Source organism: Toxorhynchites rutilus, chromosome 2, assembly GCF_029784135.1.
Source record: "Toxorhynchites rutilus septentrionalis strain SRP chromosome 2, ASM2978413v1, whole genome shotgun sequence".
Taxonomy (NCBI): Eukaryota; Metazoa; Arthropoda; class Insecta; order Diptera; family Culicidae; genus Toxorhynchites; species Toxorhynchites rutilus.
In genome coordinates, this window is record NC_073745.1 from 306,720,031 (window position 1) to 306,733,971 (window position 13,941).

The 13,941-nt window shown below is 37.9% G+C and overlaps 1 protein-coding gene across 11 annotated transcripts in view; it reads right to left on the reverse strand.

Annotated features, from left to right (window-relative positions):
• LOC129771390 (uncharacterized) overlaps positions 1-13,941 on the reverse strand; it is a 174,903-nt gene that overhangs the window by 39,757 nt on the left and 121,205 nt on the right. For 9 of the 11 annotated variants that reach the window (XM_055774984.1, XM_055774981.1, XM_055774982.1 and 6 more), the window contains 3 exons: positions 1,356-1,402; positions 576-1,300; positions 449-510 (listed from right to left, as the gene is read on the reverse strand). The exons of 1 other annotated variant lie outside the window; for it this stretch is intronic. In XM_055774984.1, the coding sequence (XP_055630959.1) occupies positions 449-510; positions 576-1,300; positions 1,356-1,402 (834 nt within the window). Of the gene's footprint in view, positions 1-448; positions 511-575; positions 1,301-1,355; positions 1,403-1,515; positions 1,603-13,941 lie in introns of those variants that run through there. One more of the 11 variants, XM_055774990.1, reaches the window with a different exon arrangement.

The following is a 13,941-nucleotide window of genomic DNA, read 5'->3' on the forward strand; positions in this document are numbered from 1 at the left end:
GAGGCGAAAGTGGCTGTGGTGGTTGCGGAAACAGTTCGGCTAGCGTGGTGGGATCTCGAGGAGCTGTGATGCTCAACAACTTACGACTGGCAGTGGCTGTACCTGAGCTGTACTTCACGGTTGATGGTTTCACGGTTGTGGTGTAAGAGCATTGGTTACCACTACGTTCACTACGCGGGAGTTCTACTACTGGGGAATGTATGTTAGTGTAAATCGGATGTTAGTATTAGTTAAATAGAGGTTTGAGAGATCGCAAGGAAGAGGAAGCGCCAATACATGCCAAAACATTATCCAATAAGGAAAATCGAGAGATATAATTTCAAGGCCACTTGGGATATTTGTTGTCTAGTAATATTGAAACCAATAGTTGCGTAATATAGTCATACTATAATGTTGTTAGCAGGTTTACGTTCTACATACGTTATGGTGAACTGAAACACGTGCTTACCTCTGTCTATTGGCTTTTCTTTATGTTCACATTCGTTGGATTCATGGTCAGCGTGTATCGATCTGAAATGAGTAGATTTGACCCATTCAGACATCTGATAATTTAGACATAAACCTCTCCTACTCACCTTGACATTGTGATTGGATGCACAACCATTTCTTGCATCAGTTTCACATCATCTGTTTCGATCTTTTCCGCTTTGATTGTGTTGTTATTTTCCTCGACAAGTTCGCCTCCCACAATGGTCAAATTGGTGGCCTCAGTATTCTCCGTGCTTGGCGCCCGACTTATGAGACATTCCATCAAAATATTGTGACCCGCACCATTATTGGTGGATCTTTCCCTCAATAGAAAATCGTTTGTAGCTTCCGAGAGAATCTGTTCACTAGGAGAGATCGAAGTGATCGACATCAGACAGTCCTCCGCATTGCTGGGGAACTCCAGAGGGCTTTCAAGAATCGGGAAACTTGCTCCTGTGGTCGAATCTCTCCTATTGCTATCCGAATCGTACTCTTCGATGTCCGATCCAGCTTCGGATAGATCGCTCACTTCATCCGCATTTTTGTCCCCAATCAGGGCTTTGACTTCTTCGGTTGGTGATGGCACTAGCATTGCAATGGATGCTTCCGTCGACTTTAGTTGACGCTTTCGGAACAACCAATTCTCTTCCCAGGTACCGTCGGTGTTATTCGATTTTACCGATGCCAGATCGTCCTCCGGCCCGGATCCAGTGGCATCCGATAAATCGGGTAACGGTACCGTGTGCTTCTGGATGTAGTCACTGAGATAGGACTCATCCGATTCCGACAACGATTGGTCGTACAGTTCTTCCTTTGACCGGAATTCCTCCGCCTGTCGAACGATTCGGTTCAAGTTCAGATTGACACCTTAACATGACTATACTCACATTTAGCGACATCCGCCTGAGATTGGCTGCGTTCAGCTGACTTTTACCTTGCGTTTCCGGAATAAAGCAAAAGATAACAGAATGTCATTGTATATCGCTGGGGGTTTTGCGACGCCTCTTAGAAATATATGATAGCCTAGATGAAAGATGAAACCACAACCTGTCTAGTGTCTAACGGAATCCAAATGGTCGATGGGGTAGAAATGAGTTTCTTCAGTGGGGGCGCACTCACAAATCACCGAGCGTATTTAATTGCATTACCAACCAACACCACCACCACCAGACTGGAGAAAAATATTTTCATGAAAATTCTTAAAGTCAATCGAACAGCACCCTGTACGGTAGTGGTGACTGTTTAATGCAATTATTCCTTTCCTTCTACTGTTGACTCCTCGACTTGACTTGTCACATGTGCATCGTTCTTGGCATTTTTGAATTCCGCACTTTTTCCTCCCCTTGAATTTGAATGCCTTGTAAAACAGGGTTGTATTCTAGAACTCAGGTATTGTTTCATGCTAAATTGTAATGATTATTCTCTTTGATGATTGTATGTCATCTCATTCTCGAGAGCTTCCCCGGCGTGATCACATTGATCACCCAAAATAGACACTGAGCAAGAAACCTGATATGTACATCGGCCGTCTTGGGACAGGACAGTAAGTTCTACGCAAAACTTTCCCGTTGACTCCAGCGATAACAGAGCCGACAAGAAGGGGGACAAAAATAGAACAGAAAACATTGGAAGAAAATAAACCGAGCCTAGAGGTTGGGGTTCCGTTTGATTACTTGCGTTTTCCTTCGGTTTCGGTTCAGGCTAATCTTTTCACCCCTATTGCTGGTACACGTGTGTTTTTGCCAGTGCATTCCTTGGTATGCGGTTAGGTTGGAATGTGAAAGTCACTTCTAACTTATTTTCCAAAATAAAAGATGACGAATTTCAAGGTTATTTATCTAATGAAAGACTTGTTTTACGCTTGGAAAATGAGTTATAAATCCTCAACAACAATCAGCTGTTTTATTAACCCTCCTGTACTCGCGTGCAAAATTATAACACGTATACTCGCGCACGGTGTCACAGACCGAAAATTAAACTTCTCTGTAATGTTGCCATTGCGTATTTTTCAGGCTTTATTGGCATTTATTTGAAGAAGAGGGTATGATTGAATGAAAAAACTCTAAAAAAATATGTTTTATTCGTCTTTTTTATGTTTTAATAGTCATCTAATTCAGCCTCACCAAAACAGAGTAATTTTTGATACTACAACACAAATAACGAAATTCGAATATCTACTGTTATTAATCAAAAGTAAGCAACTGAATATAATTCATGGAAGTATAAAGAGCTATAAAATAACATAAAAACGTATTAATAGATTGCGGTTTCATTGGATTAAGAATCGGAACATAGCATAACTGAATGCTCGAAACAAACATATTTTTTACATTTCATGCAGTTGTTGCATGTTTTTTGGGTTTTTTTTCAAAGAGAAGATTGTATAACGTAATCTAGATAATTACTAGATGATAAAGGTTTTAGAATAAAAAAGTTTGCATATTTCTAATATTCTTTTTCTCTGTATTCTTGATAAACTAAGAATTAAAGCCTTTTTTTAGATGGGGCATAAAAAGATTATATTAAAGGATTTCTAGGAACTTCCTTTTATTTTTCTTGTTTTCTTGTAGATATAAAAATAAAATATAAATAATATAAAAATTACCATAAGCCACCGATTAGTTTATAGTGTACTGTTTACAATTCTTCCACAAGTGAAATTCTTTCACAAGTGTGTATATGACCATTATATTTAGTGAATAACTATACGAAAGTCAAACATTCATATTTTGCTTTTGAACGTATGAATCTAACGACGAATATATCGACGTATAGTTAATATATGGATCCGTTCAATCCAGTTACAAAAGGGACTGAAATCAAATATGAATAGTCCGGTCATGATCTTATGCTTTATATTCAATAAATATTCCACGCCGCTAACATTAATTCATACATTTCATTCAACAATATTCTAGAATATGAAAAAAGGCACTTGTCCAAAAAAGTTACTCCTATACTCGCGTCGGTGTGTCAGACCGAAAGTGTTAAAAAAGTGACACACGTCTCCTTCGTACCAACACATGCGATACGCTAAACCAGGGGTTCTCAAACTATTTTGGGCAAGAGACCCCTTTTGCAGAATTAAGTCATACTTTAGACCCCCATAGCCAAATTTCTTTGAAAATCCTATCTTTAGTTTTTTTTTTACTGAATAATTATCAATTTGAAAACATTGCAGTTGGTTAATTGAATAAACTTGATTCTACTTTGGTAGAAGGCTTTCTATATGTAGCAAAAATCATTTCTTGGCACATATTTTCATCTTTAACATATCGAACATATCTCAACAACAGAGTTTCATTGCTGGGTAATGTAGACTCGTCCAGCTGGAGAGAAAATCTGTTGGTCTACACTCGACAAAAAAATTAGAGGAGCAGAGTGCGAAGTCGGAAATTTTAAGCGATTTTTGACATGCTGTAACATCGTGAAAAATCAACGCATATCGATGGGATGTACATCATTTTGAGGCTACTACTTTCAGGTATTAGAATATTTTACGTTCATATTTATATTTTGGTGTGTGTAGGCGTAGTGAGTAATGATATCGGAAAGAAATCTAATTTTTCTCTGGTTTTTAAAAAATTTTAGGGGCCAACACAATTTTTTGCTAACCAATTAACCTTATCAACCAGCTTTTATACGCTTCCTAGAACGTTCCTGTAGGAACTTTCCATACTAGAGATGGGCAAACCATTCATGAACTGTTCAAAAGAACTAGTTCACCAAAAAGAGTGAACGAACGGTCGTTCTTTTTTACTGGGCAACAGTTCACATGAACTGCTTACCCAGTTCAGAACGAACTGTGTACGAAGACCGCTGGCTGAACTGTGTATACAGTTCAGTTCAGAACGAACTGTGTACGAAGACCGCTGGCTGAACTGTGTATACAGTTCAGTTCAGAACGAACTGTACGGTTAACGTTGAACTGTGTATGCAGTTCAGAACGAACTGACCGCTGGCTGAACTGAGCGTACAGTTCAGAACGAACTGTGTATGGTGATCGGTGTATAAAAGGAAGGCGATCGAACGAGTGATAGAGGAGGGACGAATGACCTTTGGGTTAAAGTCCCTTCAAAAACAAGAACAGAGCAGAGTGATAGATGAATGGTGCTGCAAGGTAAATAGTCCTCAAATTAACGAATGGAAACAAACGATAGCCCCATGAACCAACAAAAATAAGATGTCGGTATTGTCAATTTCGTAATAAAACGCAATATTTCAGGATACGATGGTTCTTAAATTGGATTGTTAGATTATTTATCAAATAAAGTTTTAACTTCATATTTTTAAGTTGAGGGTAAATATTTCAGTGAGATATGCAAATCTACCTCACAAAAAAATACAGTTGAAAGCGAAGCGGTTCAAACAGTATTTTTCAACAGTAAATAAAAATTTGTGTCGCTGATGAAATGTTTTTATATTATATCATATTGTGCTCGATAATTTCGAGAAAGTCTCTCGCGTTTTGGTTAAGTTTTGCTATAGCAGTTATTGCAAAACATTGAAGAACATTGAAGCGCAACGCTAGTTTGTGCTGAAAATAATGAATCACGGCTCAAACTAAATCAAAAAATCAAAATCATAGTTTGATTTTCTATTCTGCTAAGATATTTTTAACAAAATTCGAACATATAATTATTGCTAACAAACAGCATATTATGCATGAAAAGAACAATCGTACATAACATCTCATACTTTTTTATACATGTCCTTTTTTTGGCATGTCTTCTAATATACGAAAGAGTGAGTGAACTGCTCAAAAGAACTAGTTCACTTAAGTGAACGGTTGGTCACTGAACGGTTCATCAAAGTGAACCGTTTTGCCCATCTCTATTCCATACAGCGATATATCAGTTTGAATGCAAAATTACCCCTTCGTCTTTGAAAAAAAAATTCTTCAAATTTTTTGCATCGATTTCAAAAAAGTGTCAAAAACAGAATTTTTAGAGTGCTTTACAAAATATACTGTAGTTCTGCAATTATCGCAGTAAGTTCCAATGTTTGCAGGTAATTTTTAGCCTAGTGTATTCCCTAAACATCTGTGAACGTTTCATATTGATACGTTCAGCCATTTTTTCTAGCCGGTTTTCAAAGTTCTAAGTAAATTAAAGGAGTATTTAATCGCAAATTGTACCAGAAGAACAAATTCCTAAGCGACTTTTCCCTCTTCGCGACCCATCTCAAGTTTCCTGAAATAGCAAAAACAATGTTACGCCATGCGCATAGATGACCAAGCATTTTGAAAATTCTTTTTTAATCACTTTATTCTAGTTTATTTTATTTAGCTATGTAAATACCTTATAATCTCTTGAATTAAATTAGAAGTTGAGTACATGATAATTCAAGCTCCAACGTATTTGTGCAACCTAAGGGCAAGCTTGTTATATAGTAAAATATCAGGAGTATGTTTGGACGTGAATTTGATGATGACTTCCTTTGTGTTAAATCCCGTATATGTTGAAAATACAGAGAAAAGTTAAACACGCCTGAAGGACTCGTACGTTCAAACACATTATCTTGCACGAACATGTTCACGTTTTTTTACTTGTCGAATTTTTCATCTTGAACTTTTTTTATTTTCATCTTGTGCACACTATTTGCAGATTTTTCGTCAAATTTTAGATACAGAATCTGTATATACATAATTACAGATTTTCTGCAAAGATAAAAGATAAAGAAATTTTTTCAAATTCAAATTTGAATATTAAATTAATTACAGTTCATTTTCTCTGTCTACCATCTTACGAATAAACTTTGTTTTTTTAGTTGAGTCATGAAGATATGTATGTTGAACCATATAAAATGTCACCTCACACCTCCATTCCTACTAAGGATGTTTTTGGGACACTTGTTGGTAATTCCACATTCATCAGCGCATCAGCGAGTGAATATTCTCGCTTCAAAATGCCAACAAAACAAAGTTTTAAAGTCAGTTGGCTTCCACAATGATGGACCCTATTTTGAAACAAGGAACTATGTATCGGCTCAAGGAGGAGCGTCAAGGATAAAATTGACGGAAAATTTAAGAAAAGCATAGTTCATCAAAACCATGTATAAACATCATTCAATTTATTATGAGAAAACTTTGTTTATGATTTATTTTGTTGTATTGACCCAATTATAACAATAAATTCAAAATGGAAATACACCTTTCCTTCTATTTTTCCGTTAGTTTTTTGATACAGATTTTTGACGTAGGACTACGTCTAACCGGAAGATATAGGGGGTGAAATGGAAATCTAGGCACTGAACAAGTAGGAAAAAATGCAAGATTTTGAACGCTTATAACTCGAGCATTTCTCAATAGATCGCAAAGGTTTTTGCATCAATTGATAGGAAATATATCTACGCATCTATCATAACGAATAACATTTCATTTTTCTTGAGATAAAGAATTAAATAATTGTGAAATATCAAGCATTGTCCAAATGCACTATGTGCCCATTTTTGATTGGTCCATTTTGTACTCCTCAAATCGTACCGACCAAAACGGGCAACCAGAGCAGTAGCGAAATAGAATGAAGCACAATTGGAAAGGAAAAAGAAAAAAATGAACGAAACATTGGTCGCAGTCTCACACATGCGTAATTCTCGAGCCAGCCAGTCAGCTTAAAAATCCCCGCTCCGCTGGCGTAACGATCATTCTCATTCAAACCGTACACCACATCGGTTCGCATCACAACACATCAACAAACCAACCCAAGCAGCCATGTCTGGACATGGTAAAGGAGGAAAAGTGAAGGGAAAGGCAAAATCCCGCTCGAACCGTGTTGATCTGGAGTTCCCCGCAAGGGTAGCTAGGCCGAGCGCGTTAGTACCAGTGCACCAGTCCACCCAGCCGGCGTTATATAGTTTCGGCCGCCGAAGTGATCGAGATAAGTGCGATTCACATACAACATACACGTCACGTTCACGTCCCGTCACGTCACGATACGTCGATGATTCTACCATGCAATTCTCATGAAAACATTCACATACACCAGCAACGTAACGACCCGTCAGCATACGTTCAACGAAAACGACCGGCAGGGTTTGTAGAAAAGAATAATTGACGGAGACGGACGGCTCGTTTGGTTTTTGTCTGGGCTTGTGTCTCGGCTTTTGTTTTGATTTGGTTATACAGTAATTTACATCTACATCGACATTAAGCTAATTGAACAGATCTGTGATGCAACACGTTTAATTAGACATTTTTACCTCTAGTTGGAGATTTTTGTAAACATTGAGTTCGGGGCCCAAATTATGGCCCCACATTGAAAGTCGCCACCAGTCGCAAATGTCCAAATACTGGTCAAAACCGACTCCAATGTGACACTGAGTGGTGCCTCAGCATATCGCTTTATAAGTAACTTACTGTACTTTTTATGCCAACATATCTCTTAGCTCCAAATTTCGGAGTGAAAATCACTAGTTGAAAGAATTATTCTATTTATTATCATTATTGCATAAGGGTCGGACTACGGGGTTTAAGCATTTAAATAATTGAATTCAATGATTCTCACTGAATTTTTCAAAATTTAGAACTGATTCTAGGCATGCTGTTTTGAAAGAGGGCATTGCAATTTAAAATTGTTGTAGGTGGCGACACCATGAATAAAATTAAATAAATCATTCGTTTGGCATTTGACGTGACGGTGCTGGTGGAAGCATTGACTGCATGTGTGAATTGGTGGAGACGTTGACGGAACGTAGACGTTCTTCTCCGTAACGTGCTATGTGAATCGCACAATAGCTGGCAAAGCTGCTCGTGACGATAAGAAAACCCGCATTCGAAACAGAACACATTCGGTTCGGTGGACATCAAGACAACAGGCAGTTGCAGCGAGTGGCGAGTGGCAAACGCAATCGCAAAACGGCATCAGGTAGCAGAAGAAAAAAGTTTGTTCTTTATACAAACTGCTTTGGTGGCAAATCCAGAACAAGGCGGCATCGAGGGCGTTCGAAATAGTTTTTTTCAAAACCACGAGTACTAAGTTTTCTAAATTGGAACCATTCCATAAAACACGGCGCTTTTCAGGGCCATTAAACCTTCCAAAAAAGAGTTTAGGAAATACAGTTCAATGCTTTCTAAAACATTATCCAAAATAATAATAAAACACAAATTGATTTTTTCATCATTTGTTTGCCAGGATCTGATGAGTATGTGAATTTGGCAGTTGTTCTGAGCTTTTTGATAGTTGGGGACTTTCCTGATTATTCAATTTTCACCAATTCTTAAATTGTTTCCAGATTGAAAGTACAGTAATTTACAATTAGTTCGACATTTAGCTAGTTGGACGGACATGTAATGCGACTTATTTAGTTGGACATTTTTGTAAACATAAAGATCCAAATTATGACCCCACATTGAAAGTCGACACTGTACCACTGTCATCGCAAATGTTCAATTACAGGTTAAAATCGCCTCCAATGCGACACTGAGTGGTGCTTCGGCACGTCGCATTGAATGTAATTTACTGTACAACATGTCACAAAGCTGGATGGGAAGAAATTTTCCAACTGTGAAAGCTGTGGCGAGTGGCAACAAATCGCTAAACAGGAAGGTTTAGCCGAACAAGATAGGGATATCGAGTGATAACAAAACAATAAACTCTTTAGATTGAAGATAATTTTGTGATCCTGAAAAGGACCCTTTTTAGCCTGCATGTGAATCCAACGAGCGAACAAATCGTAATGAATGTATTTTTTTGCTATCGCTCCCTTTTAACGCTCATTCGTTCGTCTCGTTGGACTCGCCCCTCTGGCTGAGTCTGCCGTTTTGGTTCTATCCTGTGAGTGTGTACCGCTAGAGTATAAAACACGCGGACCTAAAAAAAATATCTTATTTTCTTTCAAACCGTAAACCCGTGTGGTTGTACGGCATCGGCATCGTGGACGTAACAAAGGAGGACAAGTTAAGGGAAAGGCAAAGTCTCACTCGAACCGTGCAGGTCTCCAGTTCCCTGTTGGTCGCATTCACTGATTGCTCCGCAAGGGTAACTAGGCCGAACGGATTGGTGCCGGAGCACCAGTATACCTAACAGCGATTATAGAGTTTCGGCCGTCGGAGTGCTCGAGTTGACTTGCAAAGCTGCTCACGACAATCAGAAAACCCGCATCAAGAACAGAGCAGCTTCGGTTCGGCGCTCATCAAGGCAACAAATAGTTTCAGTGAGAGGCAAAGTGTTTCTCCGGCACGTCACATTAAATGTAATTTACTGAACAACATGTCACAAGCTGGATGGGAAGAAATTTTCCAACTGTGAAAGCTGTGGCGAGTGGCAAACCCAAACACTAAACAGGAAGGTTTAACCGAACAAGATGGGAATATCGAGTGATAACAAAAACACAACACCGAAGGTTCTTTTCAGAACCATCAACATATTCATAAAGAGTAAACAGTAAACTAATCCATTTTTCAGGTAGATAGGTAGGTATTCACGTAGAAGAAGAAAATAAAGAATATATTTAAAATATATATTTAACAAAAGCTGTCCCCTTTGTATAGTCCTACGTCACTCCGGTTATGTCCCCGACATTACCCACCCGTCTTTTTTTGCTAAAAATTTGCTTTTTAGAAAATTTTACAGGATCAAATGTGGCAACCCTGATCATTCTTATAACAGGGTGGTTCACGTAACACAACTTATGAAGGATCTTAAATATTTCAAATATGAACTTTTGTTATTTTATAGGGGTCGATATTCAGACTCCGTCGACCCCTGGGAAACCGAAATCGACCCCAGGGGGTCAATATCGACCACTTTGAGAAACCCTGCGCTAAACCATGACGAACAACGAATAACGAAGCTTGAGAGTATCGCAAAGTCGTAGTGTTGATATTTTCTGAGAAATGAACGAATTGTTGATTTCTCGGTCTGACAGACCAATGCGCGAGTATAGGAGTGTTAATATTAAGTTGAGGAAAAAGTTATCCATTATTTTCTCGTTGGCTGGCTTTAGTGATCAATATCTCGCGTAATATCGATCGTACAATTTCAAGTTTAGGCTCGTGGCATTTCACATTAAAATTAATTTATTTGTTGTTTTTTGTTTATACCATTCAGTTGTTAGTTACAGGGTGTTAACAATAGAGGTCTACAAAGAGAAAATTAATTTTTTCATTTTTTTCAACTTTTTTTTATTTTTTTAACAAAATTAAATTTTTTTTTTCAGTGCAATACACTAAATTATGATCTCTAGTGTCAACAAATGGGCCATTTAACGCTAGCGATTGATCAGAAACGTTCAGAATTGGCCAAAAGAAGAGGCGTTGTGTTCCATCAGGACAACGCAAGGCCACACAATTCCGAGAGCTTGATTGGGATGTTTCAATGCATCCACCATATAGTTCGGACCTGGCACCAAACGATTATCACATTTTTCTCGCATTAGAAAATTTCCAGAGTGATAAGAAATTGGGAACAAGAGAAGATTGTAAACATCTATTGCTATGGTTTTTCGTTAATAAGGACCAAGACCTCTATGATAGAGACATCATGGAGCTGCTTTTAGAATTTCAATAAATTTTTCAACAAAATGGTGTATATTTGACCCAAATCGGACAATCCAAAGCATATTAAAAATAGTTTTGAATTTCACTCAAAAACAATGGATTTCTTTTTCCTCAAGCTAGTACTGTAGAAAAATACTGCATGGAAACCAAAGGAAACCAGAAGTGAAGTCAGATACATTCCATCACATTGGAAACAGAACAAAAATGCAACTATAAGAGTGATTAACACGTTTGTCGTCCCGTCACTCGGATATGGGTGGCACTTTCCTCGTTCAAATTGAAAAGGATTTTCAAAAGTAAATTGATAGAATAGGCCCCTAAATTTAGCTATAGGATGTATAGAAAAATAATAAAATCATAACCATATTATTATAATGTTTATGCTATACTTTTTATAAATGTATAGTACGGATGGTTTGTACTGCAGTTTTTTTTTGCGAAACTCTTAAAATATGACTTTGACATGTGTTATTGTTATCAATTCGTATTCAAATTAAAAAAAAGTTAGATCACGTAAAAGTTATCTACAAACTAAGTTTGATCTTCATTTAAATTTATTCGCAACTTAGGCCTCGTAAGAAACTCAGAAACGTCACGTTGGGCGACGAACGTGTTAATCATCGACATCATCGTCGAGTTTTGAGTTCGCGTGAAGCATAGTCAGCCTGAAGGCAGTCTACGAAACGAAGCAATCGAAGACTAAATGTTCTCCGAATGCTTGAAAGACATAATGACGAGCTTTATTAAAAGGGGGGAATTCAGCAAGGAAATATTGCCTGTTTACATCGCTTTGAAGATGGTAATCATTAGCAAAGATTGCAAAAAAAAACGTTATTGGATACGCTAAAATCTGCGATCCTAGGTAAAAATTCCCATATCTGAAATGTTATGTTCAATTGAACAACTTCACAATGTTTGAAAGATTTTCGTCAGTGAATGATGATGGAACAGACGACGAAATAGTACAGAGGACCATAAAAAAGGAAATTGTACAGCCAAGACTTTTTACAACAAGTTAAACTTGAAACATATTTTCTTTATATCAAAGAATAAGATTTGAATATCGTTTGAAACCCTTTCCGACTGGCAGTGACGAAAGTTTCGAATCAGTTCCAGAACAAACTCATCGATTTTCAAATGATCGATTCATATCCTGATATGCGGAATAAGCGTTACGAGTGTTGTTGTCTTTTGCGTAGTACTTATGTGAATCTGGATTTCCTGCAATGCTGCTGATAGGAACAAAACACCGCAACAAAGTCGATATCAAAGATGACATGAGGTTTGATTTTCTACAATGTTCTCAAGAACTACGATTTTGGCGCAGATTTCATACTGACTTGACAGACTCAATAGACCGTTTTGGTAATCAGATTCAAGTTTAAAATCAAATTTGTAGCAATTAAGTTCCGATTAAATTGAAAACCGTTTGTATTCTTATTTTTTTACTGTGTTACAGACTTTCTTCCGAAGTACTGATAGGGGCGAATGGAGCAATAAAATGTTGAAAACCACTGGTTTAGACCGCTCAACCGCGGTCGCTAGTCAACCAGTCAAGTCATCTTGTTGATGACATGGCTGATGTTGTGAAATCTTCAAAAATTGTTTTACAGCTGAATGAGATACGCATAAGCAATGTATGTTTTCAACTACAACCATCAAATTTAATCAAGAAATTGGAAATGCCGAACAATACAATCAAATGGAATTTCATACCCTGAGTTGCCAGTTAATTATTTTGAATATATTAACACGACACTAAAAGATTCTTCACGATCATATTGAATAAACATGGATAATTCATAACTAGAATTTTAGGTAGTATTTGATAAAACACCCAATGTTTTGTTTTAATATAATGCGTTTCAATCTTTCTATCAGATGTTTTGAAGTTTATTGGTATAAATGGGGAAAAAACTAAACTATTGTTTGAAATAAATGTTTTTAGATTGAAAAAAATACAGTATAAATCGTTGATTAGGTGAATAAAAATTGGCCCCCCATTTTTCCGTAATAACCTAGCGTATGAGTGACGAAATCAAATTCTTGTAGAAAAAATATGAACAAAACAAAAAGATATATAAAATTTAATCCTTTTTTGAAATAAGTCATTTCATTTATTCATCGTGGACTTCCAAAATATTAGGCTGTCAAAAAAGTCCTGCGGTATTTCCGCGAGGTGTCGTTGTAAGCGCGTAGTTCTAGTTGTATTCATTGTATCGAGTCATACTATAGCTTGTTGGAAAGGTATTTTCGCGCTATAACCTATTAACCATTTGAAGAAGCTTGGATTCACAAAGAAGCTCGATGTATGGGTGCCACACACGTTGACGCAAAAAAACATCTTTGACCGTATCGATGCATGTGAATCGCTGCTGAATCGCAACAAAATCGACCCGTTTCTGAAGCGGATGGGGACTGGCGATGAAAAGTGGGTCACTTACGACAACGTGAAGCGCAAACGGTCGTGGTCGAAGCCCGCTGAAGAGGCTCAGACGGTGGCCAAGCCCTCATTAACGGCCAGGAAGGTTCTGCTGTGTGTTTGGTGGGATTGTCAAGGAATAATCTATTATGAGCTGCTTCCCTATGGCCAAACGCTCAATTCGGACCTGTTCTGCCAACAACTGGACCGCTTGAAGGTAGCACTCATGAAGAAGAGGCCATCTTTGATAAACAGAGGCCGCATTGTCTTCCATCAGGACAACGCCAGGCCACACACTTCTTTGGTGACGCGCCAGAAGCTCCGGGAGCTCGGATGGGAGGTTCTTTTGCATCCGCCGTATAGTCCGGACCTTGCACCAAGTGACTACCACCTGTTTTTGTCCATGGCGAACGAGCTAGGTAGTCAGAAGTTAGCCACAAAAGAGGCCTGTGAAAATTGGCTATCCGAGTTTTTTGGCAATAAGGAAGCGAGCTTCTATAACAGGGGTATTATGAAGTTGGCATCTCGTTGGGAAAAAGTCATCGAACAAAAC